The sequence below is a fragment of the Delphinapterus leucas genome, chromosome 10 (assembly GCF_059928025.1).
Source record: "Delphinapterus leucas isolate spDelLeu-1000000601 "Yukka" chromosome 10, BTC_Dleu_Yukka2, whole genome shotgun sequence".
NCBI lineage: Eukaryota > Metazoa > Chordata > Mammalia > Artiodactyla > Monodontidae > Delphinapterus > Delphinapterus leucas.
Window position 1 is genome coordinate 73080549 of NC_143138.1, and position 22550 is coordinate 73103098.

The following is a 22550-nucleotide window of genomic DNA, read 5'->3' on the forward strand; positions in this document are numbered from 1 at the left end:
GCTGTTTTAATGGTATCTATACTTCACAGTTTTCTCTTTTCACTCATAGTACACTTAAATAACAGAACTTAATCAAACTTAAGATTTCATTATTCACACAAAATTATAGATTATGATACTTTTGACCTCATAGTCAAATTTTCATTCCATAAGATATCCTTTGACCTTTTCCTAGCAGCTGTTTTCTTCTGGTTTTGGAGCACAACTTTTTTTTTCTTTTTCCCATAGCTATTTACTTTGATATAATTTCAAACTTACAGAAAAGCTGTAAGCATAGTAAAAGGAATTCTTTTTAACTCAGAAGTACCAATTGCCAAAGCATAACCTTTTGCTCTTTGAGTTTGAGATCTTAATTTTTCTATAAGATGAACACTGTAGTTAGGAGTTATTTCTAAATGCTTCTGCTGTGTTGAATTTTTCACTGGAAAACCTAAAGAAAGCAGTGTATTTTATTCCTTAGGAAAAGAAATTTGGGATTTAAAAATACATAATGTACCTTGTTTTGTTGTAGATTCTATTCTTCATCAGTTGTTTATTGTCCGATTCCTTGGTTCTATGGAGGTGAAATCAGATGACAATCCAGATGTTGTTTATGAAACAATGCGCCAAATCTTAGCTGCCCGGGCCATCCATAACATCTTTCGTATGACAGAATCACATTTATTAGTCTCTTGTGATTGTTTAAAGTAAGTAGTAACCTGTCCCTCAAAAAACTGTAGGAAAAAATGTTTACATAACTTTAGCCTAATTAAAATTTGTCTCCCAAATTTTTAATTATTATTATAGGTTAATTGATCCACAAACACAAGTTACAAGGCTCATGGTGAGTTCTGCAATGTTTAAAGCTTTATTTTAAGTCTCTTTGTACATATACACATCTTACATCTTTATAATAATCCTGATTCTGTATATTCAGATATGGTAGCATGAATTATGATTGGTCTTTAGGGTGTTATAATTGAGTCTATGGCTATCTCTACAAAAAAGTTGTAACATTCCGTGTAACTTAAAGAATCAGTGCAATCTGGTGTGATACTTAGTATTTATATTTATCCCTCAGTTAGGAAGCATATATCATACACTAAAGAAACTAAAAAGTAAATTAAGGGATTAAAAGGCCAACATGATTGGGTTTGTTTTATAATTATCTGTTTTGAAATAGCTGCAGGCATGTGCTTCTATTTAATCATTTAATAATATAGACCATTTTTGTTACTGAATTTGAATTTGTAAAATGTGTTAATGACTAATAAAACAAATTCAGTATTCAACAACCTTTTAATTTCCTGACAATCCAAACCAAATATGACATTGTTTGTTCTTGGATTACCATTCGGTTAAGAAAAACAATTGACTCTAATGTTCTATTTAGGATGTTAAACAACTTAGTACATGAGTTTGTCATATATAAGAGGGCTGTTTTAATGGTTTGAAAAATTTCATGTTTGCTTCTGATGTTTTCTGTGGCAGTTTCCATTACCCAGTGTAGTTCTGTATGCTACACACCAGGAAAATAAGAGGCTTTTTGGATTTGTTCTTCGGACATCAGGAGGGAGAAGTGAAAGTAATCTGTCATCAGTCTGCTATATATTTGAATCAAACAATGAGGGTGAAAAGGTACGTGGCTTTTCAAAATGTGTTTGTTGTGAAATACATGTCATAGTCAAAGTTCTTACTAAGATTTCTGGAGAAAAACTCCCAAACTTTGCCTAGTCCAACTGAGTTGCTTGACCAAAGCCTCTTGTTTTGAGGAGAGCTGAGCTGATGGGTTGGGCCATCTGACTCCACAAACCTGTATCTTCCTGGCCATTGATAGCTGTTGCAATCTTCTGGCTTTGTTAACTTATCCTGGGAATGCAAAATATTCCCATAATCAGCCATTTCCAAATGTCTTCATCTTAGAGTAGCAGCGGCAGCTGCTTGCTTTCTTCTTTGCAACTTTACCATCTCAGTAATGAATCTGAGATAACAAGAAGTGGGGTATGTGAAAGAGATGAGAGCCAGCAGTGGGAGCTCACAGACTCTGAAGAAAATACACAAAGGATTGGTTTTGGGACTGGAACATTCTTAAATCAGCTTTTGTTTGAAGCAGTGTATTAAAATGAGTTATAAAACTAGTTAACATCAGCCATTTGGATACTTGATGTAAGAACTGCCTGAGTTTTTCTTACTTGTTCCCCCTTTAGATTTGTGATTCTGTTGGACTGGCAAAACAGATAGCTTTGCATGCAGAACTGGTAAGAATCCAAGACACTTAATTATCCAAGAATGTTAACTAAAGTAATATAAGATCTTTCATATTAGCAAGTAAATAAAAATGATTTTGCTATGCAAGGTTAACAATAGATGCTATTGCTGATACATAGCATTTAGAATTTGGATAAATGGCTAACATTAGAATGTAAATTTTTGGTGTGCTTTCTCATATAAATGCAAATAATAATTTGAAAAGGTTACAAAGGTAATATTAATTGACAAGTTAAAATTTAAAGTTATTTCATATTTAATTCATTAGTTGTATTCATCTGGTCTTCAGGATCGCAGGGCATCAGAAAAACAAAAAGAAATAGAGAGAGTAAAAGAGAAGCAACAGAAAGAACTCAGTAAACAAAAACAAATTGAAAAGGTATGCAGTCCTAATGTCTAGATCTTCTCTGACTAGATATGATGTTTATGAAGAGTTTCCTTAATTCAGCACTGTGACTTTCATATTGGAATTTTCAAGTGAAGGTCTGTTTCTCCTTGCTCAGCCACTTCATACATAACCAGATGATTCATAGCATAGTAGAAAAGGATGACATCTGTCTTCTTGGCTGCGCCGCATGGCTTGTGGGATCTTAGTTCCCCAACCAGGGATTGAACCGGGTCCCTTGTCTGTGAGAGCTCGGAGTCCCAACCACCGGACTGCCAGGGAATTCCTGACATCTGTCTTCTGATACAATGTTTACATTATAGTTATATTGACATGTAGTGTGACTTGCTGTTTAGCAAACATACTACATATTCCAGAAGAGGCTGGAAGGTTGTCTCTGTCAAAGTAGGTCTTTTGAGAGGAGATATATATATGGCTTTCATCAATGGTAGTTGTGTGTGTGTGTGTGTGTGTGTGTATATACACACACACACACACATACATATATATTAGAGAGAGGGAAGGGAGGGGATGTGGAGTGATTCATTATGAGCCTTTTCTGTAGTTTATAATGAGAGATAATGATGGCTTGAATGTAAGTTGTTGGCCATAAAAATGGAGAAGAGTGACATGTTGGCTTTTATAGGCTTTCTAGAAAAGTGTCAGAATTTACTTTGGTGTTGCACTGGTTGTGTGTAGTCTTTCTTTTCAGTAAGTTGCCAGAATTATGCATACATATTTATGACAGAAGAGTTGAAGTGGCTCTCAAGTATGTATTTAACTGCTTAGTTTCCTATTTGATTGCAAACAATTAACTTTAAGTTTCTTTTCTGTCTTTTCCACTAGGACTTAGAAGAACAAAGTCGGTTGATAGCTGCTTCCAGTAGACCAAACCAAGCCAGTAGTGAGGGGCAGTTTGTTGTCCTTAGCAGTAGCCAGTCAGAAGAGAGTGATTTGGGAGAAGAAGGAAAGAAGAGAGAATCAGAAGCATAAACTTATCCTTACTTTTTGGTTGATATTCGCCCCCCACCCCTTTGAATTTGTTGACAATTTCTGTGGTGAAGTGGCACAAGGTAACAACAATGCTGAACTATCAAGGAGACTAAAATTTATATTTGCTTGTTTATTTTAACTTCATTTTTTAAACTATGACTGACCTTGATAACTTAGGTTTGCATTGATTTTTTTTTCCCCTTAGAAATAATATACTATGCAGTAACTTCAAATTCCACATGTCTAAAAGAAACCTGTTCATATCCCTGAAGTAGATTGCTGAGGAATTACAGTTGCTCAAGCCTGTTCTTCCTTCAAATTGTGAACTTATTACCTTGCATTGTAATTGGCTGTGACCATAAGAAATCATTTATTCTTCAGCTTCAGGTATTCATGGATATGCTCCCTCTCTTTCATTAGGAACAATTGCTGGCAGTGAGGAAGCTTTTGACTGAATAGGTTTAAAATCCTTATACAGATAATTCTACAAGTTTGCAAATATTTTAACAATGTTAAATGTGCAATAGAACTTTTACAAAATAATTAGAATAGAGATTTTAGACTTAAGGTTTCAAGTTGTGGCAGGTGGTACTGTTGATTTCAGGGCATTTTCTTGGATTGCTCGCATTTCTCTGATGTACTACACCTGATGCCAGTGGGAAAGAAGCTTAAGTGTCTTCAGTTCAAGATTGCTACAGCCCTTGGCATTTTATTATCACATTCTTAGTTCTCAGGTTGGGACTTGAATTGTTGCTGCAGAGCAGTAATGGTTAAAATAAGATTTTGGAATTTATTAAAAGGGATTTTTTTTTTGTTCAAATACATTTTAGATTAGGATTTAACATGTAAAGATATTGTTACAGGATACATTGTATTTTCTGCATTGTGTGAAAAAATTTTTTTTGAAAATCAAGTGACATTTAGAAAGAAGTTCTATAGCAATTGTTTCCTGCTTAAAAATTCTCAGAATTTAGTTTAAAAATGTAATCTTTTAAATTTCAGACTGATAGCCCACAGTATTTTCATAATTCCATGTTTTTATAAAATACTGATCATCACTTTATATCCGTGAAGGCAAATAATATATGAGAATAGAATAATTTGCACTAATTATTGTAAATACTTGTCCTCTTTAAATAAGTAGAGTGAAAGGTCTAATTCCATGAAAGACTGAAAAGCAATTGAGTGCTTGTTATAGGAGAGTCAACCCAGGAAGGATTTTAACCTGGTGCCAAGGTTAAAATGACGTTTCTCTACTGCCTAATTCTGTGTCAAAACTTTTTTTTTTAACTTGGATTTTTAACATTGCTGATAGAAATTATGTTCCTGTGTTTCACATGTAAAAGTATATATGGCCAAGTTAAATACATTGAATAAAATATTTTACACAGTCATGCATTTAAAATTTTCAAGAGATTAGCCACTAAGACTAATTTTACAAGGGAAAAGCCTTTTGTTATTTAACATATAGTTTTTTCTTTTTAGTTCTGATTTAGAAATGGCATATAGTTCTCACAATATAGTGTGGGTGTTTCACACTGTATATACATTGTTTTCTGTAGGAATGGGATAGATAATTATATATAGGATCATCATTTTTTTTAGCCATGTGCCAAATGGGAATAATGATTACTTAATCATTATTTTGAAGCCTTATGTTACCAAAACATATAGTAAAAAAGTAGAAATTTATGGAATACTTTTTGAAAAAAGTTTATTTTGTCCTTGCTAAAGGGAATGCTTTCACAGTAGTTTGTGTATCATTCCTTTTGTAGAAATTGAAATTTCTTCTGTGGTCAGCATTTGCTTAGTCATGGCGGTCCTGCTTTTAAGACCTTTTTGAGAATTAGTAAGCTTTTGTTTCAGTAAGTCTTTTACTATAAAGTTGTCACCTCACTTAGTTCAGGTGTAACTTGTCAGCCACCGTGCAGGGAAGGTGGTCAGCATTAGGAGGCAGTTTTACTAGGCTGGTGCTTTGCATGGTAGTGTACTACAGCCCTTGGTGAGCACTCTGGGTCAAAGTGTAGGCTAAAATTAAGGGTACTGGCAGACTTAGGGATGCTGGACCGACTTGTGGTTCCTTTTACGTCATGTTTTGATAGGAATTTCCACAATAATACACCCATGTCTATAGGTCAGACCAAAGTGCTTTCCAGTGCCAAATAGAAGTTATGTGTGGGTTTAACAATTTTAGATGATTCAACTTCTGTTCCATTACTGTAGGACCATAGAACAATTCCATTACTGCAGATATTTAAGGATCAACTTTAATAAATTCTGTGTTTTGTTTAAGGAAGGCTCCCCATGGATTTCTGTGTAATGTTAAAGCTGATCTTTGTTACCCTTTGAAATCCCTTCAAGCTTTTGGATGTTTTGGTGGTGATTGAATTAGATTGAACTTGCACTTAATGGTTTTAGAAATTAACAAAACTGATTCTTTAAAAGGAAAGAAATTAAGTCTACTTAATTCTGCTAGGCACTCTTGCTACCTATGTCAACAGTACTTTTGTAACTATGGTAGTGAAGTCAATAGATAGGAAACTGATGATTCCTTCCCCCTTGAAAAATTGGGAAAACTTGCTAACAAGGGACTAAAACTGTTGCCTTGAACACAGTCCCCAGTCTAGTTTTTGCCATGTTTACAATGATTACTTTGTGTTTAATTTCAAAAGAATTCTCAGATTCCACAGTCTAGGGGTGGTAAATTTATGTTACTTTTATGCTTGAGGAAAGGATAGTAGGGTGTGCATACCATTCTACATAACATATAATCATATGTGGTAAAGGCATCTGAGTTAATTTTGAGTTATATATAGGAACTGCAAGTATTTAAGATTTGAATCTTCTTATACCTGCTGACAGACCCTAAGAGCCTGTGTTTTGTAAAACCTCTGCCACCCAAATTAATAAAATGAAAATATTAACATTGGTTTTGATAACAGCCTCCTAGCATTCAGACTGTACTTTAAATATTCAAACACATTGATTGTAGCAAGCAAGCCTTTGACTTTATTTTTATCAAGTTTGGCTTACTTTTCTTTCATGAGATTTTTTTCTTCCGTATTAATTAATAATACATAATAATTTGAAACTGGAACTATATTATACTTTTTAACTAATCTCTTGTGGCTGTACTCGTGTAATTTACTTAGGTTAATATGAGAACTGGGGATTAAGTTATAACTAATGTGCAAAACCACTTTGTATATTTGGTGATTTTGTAATGTAAGTGAATTGGTTCATATTTCACTGATATTGTTAATCATGCATATACAATTAAAAATTATGCTTCATTTCCCTTTAGAATTAAATTTGAAAAACTCGACTTTATGTAATGGTGGTATACATGTGGAGTGAAGAACTTATTTTTTCATTTCGTCAAAATAAGTATTCCTGACAAGGCTTCAGGAAATATGCTGTTAGGATATTTTTAATGTATAATAAAGTCCATGATTTTTTATAGTCTTTTTTGTATGAAATATTTGATATATACTCTGAATTTTACTTCTCCAAGTAATTTCAAATGATGCTTATAAAACAATTGGACTTTTTCTTAATCTGTTATGATACTGTTATTACACATCTAACCCTACTGCAATTCCATAACAGCTAAAATGGGAAAAACATGTCACTTATGGGGAAATAATACTAATTCATATCTAGTGACTTTTTTCCTTTAGAAAAATTAAGAGAATTTTCAGTCATTACCCTAGACATGTTACAATGTATACTTGCTATGTTGGGTCCTATTCAAAGAAATTCCTGTAATTTAAAGGGTCAGGTTATTGTGTACACCAGCTTAAGTGGCTTGGGCCTGTAGTTTTAATACTAACGCATATTCATCCCCTGTGCTCTTTATGGTTTCCTGTAGCACTTACCAAGTTCTGTTCTTCTACTGGCAGTTTGTTTTAATTTGTTTTGAATTTTATAAAATGTATACACTTGTAGAAGGTCCAGGGAGTGGATGAAATTAACTTCAGAATTATGTAATTTATCTAGGTGCATGTATATCTTATATATATTTGTGTATCGACATACATATAATCTAGCACCCATTTATAAACAGACACCACAATTTGATTTAAAAAAAATAAAAACTATTCATGCCAGCTAATTTTGCAAATTTTTTATGTGAAAACTGTATTATTAGTAATTTTAAGTCTGTGCTTACTGAAATAGTCTGTATAGCCATGAATTCCTACATCAGAAAGAAATCATATAACTTCAGTTTCCTTAAGAAGGACTATTTATGCTAAAAAAAAAAAGTATGCTAAGACTAAACATATAAACATCAAGCTATAACTGACTGGGCCTGTGGTCATCATCCTGCCTCTCTGTTCTCTCTGTTAATGTGCCATATAATGGTACACAGGTATGGCTGAATGAATGTCTTCTTAGTTTCTTTCCTCGCTTCCACATACAGAAACCTGTACTTAAATGCAGCATAGAATATATAGAAATAAAATTTTAAACTAACACCTATAACTGCTTCTATCAGTGAGCCCCTCCTCTGTGTCTAGTAGTCGACTAGGTTCAGTACAGAAATCATAAGCCATCATCCATTCGAAAACACTTGTAGTGATCACATTAACCAATAAATGGCAACCCTTAGCCAGGGTTTTGCAGAAAGAAGGAACGCATGTATCCCATTAATGATGAAATCGCAATTGAAGGTTCTCTTTCAATTAACTGAATTACCTCAGTAATGGACTCTGCAAGTAAACAGACACTAAGCTGGCCTTGGGACTTTTGTACAAGAACAGCTAATTTTAGGGTCATGTACTGGGGTCAATACTTTATTCATTGCAGTCACTAAGACATTTTATATATGTACTTCTCTATAAGAAGGATTACTGTTAATTCAGAATTATCTTGAATTATCAGAGGTAGCATTTATTATTTTGAGCATGTAGAAATGTGGATTTATACATTTAATGTAAGATGAATACAGCATTAGAACTGATGTATCTTAGTTAATTGAAATTTTTACTGTTTGGGTTTTATTTTTACAAAACTGCCTTTCAGAATGCCAGCCATCTGTTGAGAGGCTATGTTCAGAGTGACTTTTTAAAGAATGTAGACTGCATTGAGATTTTAGTTGCTAGGTAAAGTGAGCAATATGAATCAATGTAACAAGTCACATTTTAAGAAAGACATCTGCGGAATTATATACCTTTTCATCCAGAATAGTTTGATTACCAGGTTCCTGTGAAAATTCCTTGTTCATAAAGGTCATATTCTTTGTAAAGGACATATGCCTTTAGACGATTGGGTAACGGAAGAAATGACATGAAGATGGGGCAGCGCAAATGTAAACGTCCCATACACTTCCGGATCTTGAGGCGGCACAAATGTTTCAGGGAGCGAGGGTTTGCTAAAATGAAAAACAGGCACATTATCCAAAAGAAAGAATTGCTTCACTTTTTAGTGATCTTTAGCAAATGTATTTTATACTTAAGCCACCAAGATTTTCATTTGCTGTGACTAAATGGAAAAGGTAATTGGGAAATAGCTTTCCACTTCTCACTGCAGATCTCGTAGCTGTGGTTTCAGAGCCATGTCATGTTAGAGTCCAAAGACTGGCATCAGTTGTGGGTCTGGCCTGTGAGACCTAACGCTCCTACATCTGTGTGTATTAACCCCCAGTCCTGCCCCTTGGGGTCAGGCTAAAAACTAAAGATCACTACCTGTGGGGAAATTATATGAAAGAAATTCTTCTTAATTTGACTTATGTGCTACTGTGAAAGAATTTGATTTGAAGGGTCATTTAATATCCTCTGTAGCCTTAGATCTTAGCATTTTCTCATCCCTGTTTTTAGTGCCATTTCATAGTTTTTAATTCCTGTGTCTGTGGTGTACCATAGGATCAGAAGAAAAGTATTATCTACCTATATAATAAATAATTACCTAACAGATTTTATCTATTGGGAAATGGTAGTAAGTACAAATTAAGTGCAGTTATAAATGGTAACATTTTTTAGATAGGAATAGTATTTTTCTTGGTTTCTTTAGGTCAAGCTTTTAACTGAAGAGAACAATGTTCTACAAAAGAAATAAGAGTTCAGTTAGTATTTTTTGGTAAGAATCGTCAAGAAAGAAAGATACTCACTCAAGATAAAATGGATTTCTGACCAGAGCCTCTGTTTTTGGAGCACAGCTTTCAACTTTGAACAGATCCTAACTTGATCAACATAATCAAGCATCACTCGAACAACCTTTCCAGAGAGATGTTGCAGCCATGACAAAGTTATTACTTCGCAGAACTGAGGAAGAAAATCAGAACTATGAAAGTAAATGGAAAACTAAGTATCTGTGGTTTAACACAGTAATCAAAAGAACACTAAACTCGGAGTCAAGAACCAAGGTTTGAAGTTCCTCATTTATAAACTAAGGTGTTGAACAAGAAAATATTTCTTAGCTCTAACATTTGGAAAAATATTTACTACCAAGTCTTCCAAACTTTATAAGATACAAGGGTTTAAAACAGACTGTTACCTAATAGCTTTTATCCCCTTTGGTTGCCTGCATGGCTGTGTGGAATAAAGATTACCTTTCCAGCTTCACTTGCATCTAGATGTGGCCATCTGACTAAGTTCTAGCCAATGAGATGTTAATGGAAGTGTGAGCAACTTCCAGAATGCTGTTAAAGGAAGAGCAAGGTGTGTGCTGCTTCCTCCTGCCTGCCTTCCTGCTGGTTGGACTGTGGATGTGAGTTTCTCCTGTGAATCATGGAACTGTCCAATTAGAAGTCTATTTCCTCTCGCCTTTATTTATAGGAGAGGGAAGTAAGCCATCTTATTAGAGCCTCTCTTATTTGGGGTTTTCTATCATTCATAACCTATTCCCACTCTGATACTTGAAACGTATGATAGTTTCTGCCTTTAAGTAATTTACATGTCCTTACACAAGATGCCCATGTAAGAAGGCAAATAATACTATATGAAAAGTCAGGAAATAATACAAGATGACATATTGCTTAAATACCAAGTCCTACATTAATCATAACCTAAAAGTAATAAACAATATTAAAATATTTTCCTTTTCAGAATTGACTCAAAGTTCTTTCTCCATTTTATTTATATTTTCAGATTTTAATAATATGAATTCAAGTATCTGTAGTGCATCTATTGTGTGCTAAGCACAGATCTGTAAGCTGAGGAAAGTGGTGAACAAGAGCTTACATTCATGTATTTGTGGGGGAGATACATAATCAGTAAAATATTAAGAATTTCAGAAACCGATAAGTACTATAAAAGAAATGAAAAGCATTAAAGAGAATGATTAGGGAACAGAACTACCTTAGGTAAGATGCGTAAGGAAGGGCCTCTTTGAGGAGGTAACACTTGAAATGAGACCTGAAGGGTGGCAGCTATTTGAAAAATCAGGGGAAGAGCTCAAGTTGGGGAAAATAGAAGTGACCAATTAAGTAGGGGGAAAATAGGAGACTGTGGTGTGATGACAGCTAAGAGAAAAATGTCTCAAGAAGAGAGTGGTCAACTATATTTATTGTGATCCTTTTTTCATCAAAATGTGACCAAAGAAATCCATTAATCAAATGTTAGAGCCAAAAACCTAGGGGTACAAGTATCAGGAACCCAGAAACATTTTAGCTAGATAACTCACTTCTTCAAAGAAAAAACATAACTGGTATATAAGGCTGCGTTTATTTTTCACAGCCTTGTTCAGATGTTGCTTCATTTGTGAAACTCCCTAACTAGAGTTAAATCACTTTTTCCTCTGTTTCTATACCTTTTACATCTTTCTACTATCATGTTTATTTTATCATATATTTATCATATTAAAATCTTTCCCTCCATGAGCTTCTGGAGGGGATGGAGTTTTATCTTTTGCTGTAGTTCAGGGACACGGATAATGACTACATAGGGTGACACAGCCGATACTGTGCACTTACCATACTATCTTTGATAACTGTAGATGTCCAGCCTTCAACAAAAGTATAGAAAGGATGAACTTTGTCTCCATGAGGACAGTCAAAGCATCGCTCTGTGTCATACCCATAATTCAACAGCATCCTGAGCATGACTTCATCTTTCAGCGTGTATTGAAGTGCTGATGGGAAATGTAAAGGGTTGACTTTGCAGAAGTAATTAACGTTGGCCCCATGCCGTAGCAGCAGGCTTATCAGCTCATAGTTGCCCATCCTTAGGGCTACCTGGAGGCAGTTAACTGGGTCTTGATTAGGCAGAGCTCCAGCGCTCAGAAGCAGCTTAACTGAAGAGAGGTCACCATTTGATACAGCAAAATACAAAGCTGACTTCCTGTGGTCATCATAGTGTTTGCGAATTCTCTGGTCTAGCATGAAATTTACATCAAATCCAGCCTGGATGAGAAGTTCCAGGCATTTGGGGTGTGCTCCTGCTGCTGCACAGTGAACTGGACTGATGCCACTCCGCTTAATGGCAGCAAAATCTGTGACTGGAACCAAAATCTTCAGAGCTCTGAGAAAGAATTTCAAAGTGCATTAAAAAATAGTTTTTGTTAAGATGCTGCATTGACCTGTATATGATTGCTTTATACTAGCACTGGATGGTATTAGCATCAGTTGGTTTTTAGACACCCCAACCAAAAAAAAGCATGGTCCTGCATACAAAAACTCAGATACCACGTAAAGTTAAATGAAACTAAGGTATAGATATAAAACTCAGAATTACCCCAGTCAGTGAAACCTGAGGCTCCCCATATTGCCAAACGACCTGAAAATAAAATAGTTTTATGTCTCTTCAGGGTCTACAGAGGATGTCTGAATTTACCACTTTCTAGCTGGTCAAGAGTTTCTCACCTTTAAAAGGGGTGTTGGAGTTGTAGGATCAGAGGTGAAGAATATAAAATTCCCAGAAGCTGCCCCCCCTCCAAAACCCCATGGCTATTACTATTTCTATTATTTGCAATAATGTAGTTGAACTTACAACAAGTGGCCTCTGTCAGCTGCCACATGAATGGGCAGGTGGCCTGAATTCTTAGGGATGTTGGCATCAGCTCCATACTCTAGCAAGAGAGTCACAGAGTCTGGATTTCCTCCACTAGCTGCTTCAAGTAAGATGGAAGAAGAATCAGAGGCCTGACCAAGAGCATTAGCTCCTAGAAGGAGAAAGAGTGATGTTATGCAAAGAGTCTTTTCCACCGTATTGCTTAAGTATTCTTAAAAGTGTACCACCACTACCAAAAAGCAATTATTGAGCAGCTACTTTAGCAAAACACTAAGAATCAAAGACATAAAGTATGTACCTCCTGTCTCAGACAGTTTACAAACTAGTTGGGGAGAGAAAATGCTGTAAGCAGTCTCTAGGTTATAAGTAGGTTGGCTTTCAGAGTAATTTTATAAGTTACTTGTTTCTAACTTAAAAATCCCAGGAGAAGTAATTTTATAGAAGATGGTTTTATTTCCAGACCAGCATACAAAAGCTCGCTTACCTCATAACACACTATAAGATGGTCTAACAATCCTGTTGAACTATGTCACCATGACATCTAATGAAGATCTTAGACGGTGGAAAAGCGTGTTTGTTCTGTTTTAACTTGTTCCTAGGAGACTGTTCATACTAAGAGACACTAGCTGTTTTTAGTTGAAGATAGGGACTGCTGATAGTTAAAAGGGTATATTGTAGTACCCTGTAAGCTAAGTGCTGTGTGAGTGGTGTGGATAATAAGAGTACAGATACAGGCTGTCTTCTTGAAGATCTCGGGGCTGGGGTTGTGAGCAGGGCTGGGAGGTGAAGGAAGGAGGGAGGAATTTGGGGTCAGTTGTGGAAAGCCTCTCAGTAAAGGCTTTGAAGAAAGAGTAGCATTCGAATGGACAAAAGAAAAGGAGGACACTCTGGGCACCTTCACAACTCATATAAAAAAGATATAGTGACTTTAGTGTGGACTCCATAATCTTCAGAATATAAGGACTCTAATATTTATTGACTGTCCTGCATGTGTAAGCAGTAAGCCAAAGCCCATTTAAGGTGTATGTTGGCTCATCACAGTCATTTGTTCTTCTCTGTTCTTTATTTTGGCAATATCATCCACATACAAATTCTATTTCAATATATTATTCCTAATTTATATGGTGTCATTGTGCTTTACATGGAATGGCACTCTACTGCTGTTTCAACTTGGAGGAAATTGAAAGATCTTTCTTCATGGAAAAGATTATGATGAATCAGATCTCAGTCTTAAAAGCTCATATAGTTTTAGATGCAAAACTCCAGACTTAAGTGGAGTTGTACCGTAGGAGGAGAGATGAAAGTGACTTCAGTCTTTGGAAGATTATGTCCCCTCCTTACAAGTGCAGAATGGGGTACCCAAATGATGCCATTCATTGAATAATCCATCTTGAAAATGAATTCCTAGAAGACAGATTATCTTCTCTATGTTCTGGAAGGAATCCATAAAATGCTTCCTACAGAAGAATTCTCACTGTAGCATTTGATGAGGAATAATCCATTTTAGGTGGGTGTTCTCTTAGTGAAGGTTCTACATAGAACTATGAGAAATCTATTATATGCACCATGTTTTTTCTTTTACTGAAGAACTTACTCACATTTTTTGCTAATACATGTAATATATATGTGCTGATTATCATCGCTCAATTAGATAACCCCTTCCTGCATATTTTTGTCTAATTGAAAAATTTGTAAATGGATTAAAATATTTTGAAAATTAAAAAAAAAAAAAGAATATAGTGGCTCCCCCAGAACCCCATTCCTAGAATGCATTAAGAAATGTCTAATAAGCCCCCATGTAATGAGTACTCACTATGTGCTGGTTTCTTTATGTATGTAATAATTTCTAAACTTCACAACAACCCTAGGAAGTAGATGCTAATATCTTCATTTTAAAGATGAAGAAACTGAGTTTCAGTGAGATTAAATTACTTCACCAGAGATGCACAACTAGTAAGAAAGGTAGTCGGGATTCATATACAGGTGGGCCAGACCCAGGTGCTATTTCTATGATGCCATGTTGCCACTCTAGCAGTGCAGGGTAATAAAGTAATGTGATTTGGAATGAGACAGATGTGGGTTCAAAGCTTGGCTCTTCTATTTAGTAGCTATGTGCAAATGACTGTATAAGGGGCTTACCTAAGGGAAATGCTCCCTCACTGAGGTCAACCGATACTGGTTTCTTTGAAAGGTTAAGGATTTAAAATCTGTCGCCTCTCTTTTTTTTTTTTTTTTTTTTGTGGTACGCGGGCCTCTCACTGTTGTGGCCTCTCCCGTTGCGGAGCACAGACTCCGGACGCGCAGGCTCAGCGGCCATGGCTCACGGGCCCAGCCGCTCCGCGGCATGTGGGATCTTCCTGGACCGGGGCACGAACCCGTGTCCCCTGCATCGGCAGGTGGACTCTCAACCACTGCGCCACCAGGGAAGCCCTCTCCTGTTTCTTTATATTTTAATCAATGATCTACACAAAAGGTTGCTCTTTTTGTGTAGATGAAGGATCCAGTGTTTACTTTGTTATTCCAGCTAATAACTTTAGACATCTCTGGTATCACTCATTTAAAACATCTTACTTAAAATGTCTTACAGCCATTGATTGGGAACTAGCCTCCCCTATATGATAGGAAAGATTTAGGTAAGTCTAAAAAGCAGAAAGTTGTTCTTAAATGTAGGAGTCCCTGCAGTCTAGAAAATTGGACACCAGGACCGTCTATTGTTAGAGAAAGAAATAAGACTTCTGGATACAAATGGGGAGGAGAATAAAGAAGATAATTCTAATATTGGGACTTTATTAAATCTTGGTAAAGATTTGCTTCTTCGAAAAAAAGCTTTAGATATTACACTGCTTCTTCTAACAGTGTCATCAGTGAGGGTCTCCTCAAAGACAGTTCTCTGAGCTAGGATCTCTGCCAGTTAAACCAGGATCTAAGATGGCCACAGCTATAGCACGGGTGGCAGGGGAGGGCGTGTTTGAAGGGAAGTTCTACAACTGGTACCATCCCTGACCCTCACTTTCCTCAAGGGTAAAATGAGGATAATGCCTACCTCACAGGGTTTGTAGAAGATTATTTGAGATAAAATAAGTAGCTTAATACCTGGTGCTTAGAGAGTACTCAATACATATAAATTGCCTTCCCCTTCTCTCAGAGTTTTGTTTATTACTAGAGGGGAGAAGTGGGACCCAAAGAGAAGAAATCAGGAAGAATTTCCTAACAACTTAATTCATCTGGTAACAGGTTGGACTGCCTCATAACTTAGCTTAAGCAGAGACACGTGAAGGGGATGTTGTGGAGTGTTTCATTCTATGAATCTAGAAAAGAACACCACCACACAAAAAATTAAACAAAAAACAACCATCCTCTTAACATGGTCAGGGTACATTAAATAAAAGAGTAACCTGCATCCTAGTAATTTTAGGGAAACTGCTTCACAGCAAATAAGAAATATTCAATCCCTATTTTAGGCTCCTTCAATAGCTAATATTAACACACACTTCAATAAAATATTAAGTTAGGCTTAAATAAAATGTTAACTTCTATTACACTGAAGCTCTCCAGAAAGAGGAGAATGCTTAGGTCATGTTATCCTTTAGTAGTATGCTGACTGTATAGGAAAATCTTGCCTTTCTGCAGTAATAGTTCCATGATTTTAGTGTGTCCACTTTGGGCAGCAAGAGCAAGAGGAGTGAATCCGTAGGAGCTCTTTGGGTCAGGGTGGGCCCCAGAAACCAGCAGGAGCTTCACTATGTCCCATCTGCCCAGCCTGGCTGCTTCGTGGAGAGCTGTCTTCTCGTTGGCACACCGCAGATTGACATCTGCTCCATGGCTGATCAGCAAGGCGGCCATATTGTAGGAGTCCTGTAGAACAGCTGGGAGATTAGAAGTGAGGGAGGCATCATGTTCAACCGGAAATTAAGGCCAGAGTATCAGATCAGCTAGTTTCCCTCAGGCTTCTTAAGGAGTTCTTCCTACCTATCCCCCATGTACCAGCATTTGGTGTTTAGGAAACGGATTGTAAAATGAGGCATATATCAAATAATATTAACAGTGTTTTACATCAATAGGCTATTTGCTTTTCTGTAAACCATGACCAATTATTCATTGTCTGTTGGCTGCTTATGTAGCTGAAAAACAAAGTTTTCATTTATCATCTTTATGTTCTCAAGAAAATGGGAACTTAAGTACCTAGTACAGTCCTAGAAATGTTTGTAGCTGCTTTACATGAGGAAAAACAAAAACAGCAATAATTAGGAAATTATTGTTAACCTCACATTTTGTTAACCAATATTCTCTAATTGGCATTTCTGCATTTCTGCTGTTAATTTGCATTGGATGATAATCTTTAGTCTTTCAAGATTCTAGAGCACCTTAATTTATCCATCTCCCTATCCATTTGCTAATTGTTGGCACCAGCTGTGTTTGGGGAATCTTGCTAGGTGTTAGACACTGAATCAGTATGAATTCTGCTCACAACCATTTATAATGTAATTATATAATTATATATAATTATAGCCATATCAAGGGCTATAACTGCACTAAGACTAGGAATATAGAGCGCCAAGAGTGTTGGGTCTTTTGTAATTCATTGAGCTGGCACTTTGTGTGCTCTTTCATTCTGGAAAGATGAAACATGTCCTTTGTTTTAGGAAATAATTTTCTAGACTTGTCTCATTGACGGTATATTGCCTCTATTTTGTCTGTTCTCTTTCTACCATTCCTGTTACTCACAGGTTGCTCCTCTTCAGTTATCATCCTAGTTCTCTTAGTTATTCTTCTTACTGATTTTTCATTTCTTATCTTCTTCTTCTGGAAGCTTTCCTAACTTTATCTCCTCGCATTTGAGTTTTTTAAAATTTCTGCCATCATATTTTTAATTTTCAAGAGTGTTTTCTGTTTTGTTCATTTTTTTTTTAGTAGTGTCCTGCTAGTTCATTAATTTTCATTGATTTCTCTGAGGAAATTAATGATAATTTCCCCCTACCTTTTATTTTCCCCTAAATAATCCGTTTCCTCCAAGTTGTTTATCTTTGTTTGTTGAAGACTTTCCTCAGATAGTCCTTGGATGTCTGCTCATGATTAAGAGCTGGGGACTAAAAATCTGCCTGGAAATTCTGAACATTGACTGTGGTCTTAACTGTAGGTTAATATGCCTGGGCTATTTGTTGGGCAACCTCCAGTTTTAGTATTTTTAGTTCTTTCTCTTTGAGCTGATCAGATTCTCCAAAGAAGCCTCCTCTTGGAGGGAGAAGTTCTAGCTGCCGGCTTTCTAGAATTTGGTGAAGAACTGGGAGATCTCAGCCTATGTGCTTAATTCCTCCAGTGTTTTCAATCCAGTACTCTTGCCCTTGCCAAATAACCCCCAGTCCAGAGAGCCTTTGCTCACACTATTGAGAGAAAAAACTTCCAAAATTCTGCTGGGTGGGGGAAGGGTCTGACCCAGCAGGGTGGATTGAGAGAAGTGATCTAGATACCTGACTACTTGTTTCTTAATAGTTTTCAACCAATTTTTCTATTTTAGCTGCCCATCCTTCATCCCTGCTCCATGAGGTAACTATAGCCAACAATTTCCAGGCCTTTTGATATAACTGTGCTGGTTTCTGGCTTTCCCCACTCCAAGTTAAGATTTGGCTTTCTTGACACTTACTACTCATCCATCTGCTCTTCTGATTTTTAAAAATCATGTTATTGTTGTCTCCTCTTCCATTCTTCCCATTCTTTGTATCTTAACCCTTTAAAACACTTGATGAACTGTAATCCTCCTGAAGACTCAGGAGGCAGCAGAATTACTCATTCGTATTTAATCTGCCATCTTTACCCAACCATTGGCTGCTTCTTCCTACTCTGCTCCTCTCCTATATTTCTTATACCAGAATTAACTTGTTCAACTGAGGTACCATGTAAAAATGATCAGCTCATAATTGGGCAGAGACTTTCCCTCAGGCCACCTCACAGGCCAGCCTATATAAAGCTTTTTGAGGGTCAGGTACCCATGTGTGGTTATTTAGCACCAGAGTGACAGTGCTACAACTATGCACAAGAAACTGCCTTTGAAACCTGTGGGCCTGGAGGACACTCAGAGCCACAGACTGTTCTCCAGAGCTAACGTGTTAATTTACCTGTAAGAAGAGGAGAATTGCCTTCGACATTCTTGGCATTTGGATTGCAGCCATTGAGAAGAAGAAAACAGACATTTTCTAAGAGGCAATTGCTGACAGCCAAAAAAAGTGGTGTTTCACCATTGTTGGTGGTTTGCTCCCACACACTGGGTTTTGAAGCTGAAATAAATCCATTAGACCACACAGATTAAGATACAGAAATAAATTTTAAATTTATTTCTCAGAAGCATCAATAAGAGTTATAAAGGGAGTTTACCGTTCAGGGTTATTTCCAAAATGTTCTTATTTAATTGCACTGCAGCCTTATGGAGAGGAAGCCAGCCTATCTCATCTGCTTCATCAAAAGCAGAATGGTACTTGGTCAACCCTGACAATACATCTTCCTTACCTATTAACAAGTCAAATGAGAACATATTCACATTTGGCACATATACAAGGCAGCCCATACTGCTTCTGAATTCCATCATCAAGGTTAGTGCATGAGACAACAGTATTTTAGCACTACCTTTAATGAAAGACAAATTTAAATGGCATAGGACAAACAAGCAGTAAGGCCTTTCATCTAGCATTCCATACCACCTGGACCTGTGAATACCTGTCATCTTGTTACATACAGAAAACAGCTCTGTCCACCGAGGAGCCCAGGAGCTGTTTGCTAAGTTTTGCTGAAGTAGTTTCTCCCAGGAAAGGCCCCATCAGACTCTTGACAATTAGCTGTTGACCCCATAGTGTTCGGCACTTGGGAGATCCTGCTTCTAAGCTTCCTGAACTTAGAGGGGAAATGCTGCCAGTTGTCACCATTACATCTTACCGTAAGTTGAAGGGGATAGAATAGGAAGAGTACTTAACTGTCTCTATTGTTTCAACTATCCTCTTACAGTCTGCAATCAAAAAGCTGCAGAGAAAAAACATATGAATGTAATTCCAAAACTGAGGAAAAAACTAAGGCATTTGATAAAACAAAAGGAACGGGTAAAGGCAATAGTAGTTAACGAGGAATGAACTCACATGAGGCAATGACTGAGGCATAATAGAAATACTTCAAAACGCAAGAGGGAGGAGATAGGGGATATATGTATATGTATAGCTGATTCACTTTGTTATAAAGCAGAAACTAACACACCATTGTAAAGCAATTATACTCCAATAAAGATGTTTCAAAAATAAATAAATAAAAGATATATGTATATATATTCAGAAAAAAAAAAAGGAAAAAGAAAACGTAGTATGGCCCTTAATGTGTTCCAGGGAAACTCCCCTCCCATGTGTCTTCCCTCATCAGCTTCTTTAGGGCAAGAACTTTGAGAGCCTGGATTACAGTTAGCCTTCAATCAGTGTCTGCTGAACTGAATCAAACATGCCTAGGACTGAAATGTCACATTGTCACATGGTAAAATTTAAATGGCCACTCTATAATGTCAATGATTCTAGCAAAAATTATTATTTAAAAAAATAGTAAATAATCATGGTGTAAGTTTTAAAAAATATTCATGATCAGAATCTGTATTCAAAAACAATTAGTTTTTTAAAGTAATATTTCTATTAAAATATTTAAAGTTTTAAAGCTCAACTTATATTATTTTAAACTCTAGTAAATAAGGATTGTCACCTTCCCTTTTTCTTTGATTATTCAATGAACCCAGCTTGAAAAAAATAAATTCCCTTAGACAATCTGTCCTACTTAAAATTTAGTCAATCTCCCTATCTTAAAGTCAACTGATTAGCAACCTTAATTCGATCTGCAGCCTTAATTCTCCATTGCCATGTAAGGTTACATATCCACAGGTTCTGGGGATTAGGACTTGGGACATCTTTTGGTGAGGGGGGCCTTTATTGCTCCTGTCTCAAGTATATTCTATTTTCCTAATTCCTTCAAGTGCCTGATCAAATCAGCAAGCCTTGCTAAGTATCATACAATTCTTGCAAGTCTAATGACTGAAATTTATAACTGTAGTCAATTTTAATTTCTTTGAAACATTTCAGTACTCTTAATCAAAATCTCTTATGCCTTTCAACCTAAAATCATGACTTCAAAGTTAATCACAAGGTTTAATCACAAGGTTAATACAACAGGTAACCCAATGAAATCCAATTTATTTACAAAACTTTTAACTATTTAAAGATTATTCCTAAATTTAACATAAAAGTGTAGGAATAGTGTAGTAAAGAATGCAGACTCTGAAGCCAGGCTGCCTGGCTCATTACTTACTAGCTCTGTGACCTTGGGTAAGTCATTTAATTTCTCTATGCTATGCCTCAGTCGCCTCATCTCTAAATGGGGAAAATAATAGTACCTACCACATAGAGAGGTAATGAGAATTAGAATTTAAATGAGTTAATACATATTTATGAAATGCTCAGAATAGTGTGGCACACAGTGATCACTCCATGAGTATGTTACTTAAAAAAAAATACTGTAGGTTTGATATACTCCAACATCTCTGTATTTAATTACAAAATCTCTTGGGGTTAAAACACATTTATCCCATTTTACCTCCATCAGGCAAATAGAGGTCACCACCTCAAGCAAATGGGTTTAATACCCCTGAAAAATAATTGTAACTACTCAGGGGCTTGAAGTTGCTGATCACCCAGAGAGCATTTGACTAGCTGTGCTTGGCTGCAGACAGCCCATATCCAGGGCAATTCTCTTACTCCACTGAGGGATCCATGGGGTCCTTTTCTAGTGTTGTCATACCAGAACTCTGAGTTCACACCCTTCAGAAGGGGTTAGTCTCTTCTGGGTTTAAGTTTACATAATTACTCCTTTTGATTTGAGTAGATTAAAGACTTTACCCTACTAAGGTTTCTGTGTCTTGGTTGGATTTATGCATTTCCTTAGCTCCCCAAAGACAAGATGCATTAGTGTTCTCTAGTCTTACATATCCTCATGTATTTCTTCTTTCTGATTTCCCATCTGCCTCTCCTCACCCATATTTGCTAGTAACCTCCTCCAACTATTTTCTTTCTTTTTTTAAATTAATTTTTATTGGAGTATGGTTGCTTTACAATGTTGTGTTAGCCTCCACTGCACTACGAAATGAATCAGCCATATACATACAGATATCCTCTCCCTTTTGGACTTCCTTCCCATTTAGGTTACCACAGTGCATTAGGTAGAGTTCCCTGTGCTATAAAGTATGTTCTTATCAGTTGTCTATTTTATACATAGTATCAATAATATCAATGTGTCAATCCCAGTCTTCCAATTCCTCCCTCCCCACCCCCTTCCCCTTTGGTATCCATACATTTGTTCTCTATGTCTATGTCTGTATTTCTGCTTTGCACATAAGGTCACTGATACCATTTTTTCTAGATTCCACATACGTGCATTAATATACGATACTTGTTTTTCTCTTTCTGACTTACTTCACTCTGTGTGACAGTCTCTAGGTCCATCCATGTCTCTACAAATGACCCAATTTCATTCCTTTTTATGGCTGAGTAATATTCCATTGTATATATGTGTCACATCTTCTTTATCCACTCCTCTGTTGATGGACATTTAGGTTGCTTCCATGTCCTGGCTATTATTTTCTTTACTGCCTGATTAAATTCTGAATTATTTCCAAATTTCTCCTGTCTGGTCACACATCAAGTCTCATAGATATTCAGCTCCTTGGATTCTGACCCTCTCTTCTGTTTTTGTCACAACACTAGCATCGGTGCTTATGACAAGGCTCAACTGTTGAATACTTATACTATGTTGCCAATGAGATACCATTACCTCTCATCTTCAGGTGACTGCTGTGTAGTTTCCGGCTTGTGAATATCCTGTAAACTCTGTTGAATGATGAGCTGGGTGTCAAACTCATTGTCTATGTCTTCATCACTGGTGTAATCATCCATGTGAAATGCAGACAG

The 22550-nt window shown here is 36.4% G+C and overlaps 2 protein-coding genes across 7 annotated transcripts in view; one reads left to right on the forward strand and one right to left on the reverse strand.

Annotated features, from left to right (window-relative positions):
* Window positions 1–7739, forward strand: part of APPL1 (adaptor protein, phosphotyrosine interacting with PH domain and leucine zipper 1) — a 32281-nt gene extending 24542 nt beyond the window's left edge. For 3 of the 6 annotated variants that reach the window (XM_089918138.1, XM_089918137.1, XM_089918136.1), the window contains 6 exons: window positions 512–686; window positions 787–823; window positions 1471–1617; window positions 2187–2237; window positions 2516–2626; window positions 3479–7739. In XM_089918138.1, the coding sequence (XP_089774264.1) occupies window positions 512–686; window positions 787–823; window positions 1471–1617; window positions 2187–2237; window positions 2516–2626; window positions 3479–3625 (668 nt within the window). In that variant the 3' untranslated portion in view covers window positions 3626–7739. The remainder of the gene's footprint in view (window positions 1–511; window positions 687–786; window positions 824–1470; window positions 1618–2186; window positions 2238–2515; window positions 2627–3478) is intronic. The other 3 variants (XR_016394478.1, XM_022572807.3, XM_022572808.2) reach the window with 3 other exon arrangements.
* On the reverse strand, window positions 6859–22550 carry ASB14 (ankyrin repeat and SOCS box containing 14). Its single transcript, XM_089918149.1, has 10 exons — window positions 22414–22550; window positions 21635–21643; window positions 19537–19581; window positions 18943–19076; window positions 18687–18845; window positions 16194–16439; window positions 12553–12724; window positions 11538–12084; window positions 9735–9888; window positions 6859–8999 (listed from the first exon to the last, which is right to left on the reverse strand). The coding sequence occupies exons 1-10, from the start codon at window positions 22533–22535 to the stop codon at window positions 8821–8823; spliced, it is 1767 nt and encodes a 588-aa protein (XP_089774275.1). The 5' UTR covers window positions 22536–22550; the 3' UTR covers window positions 6859–8820.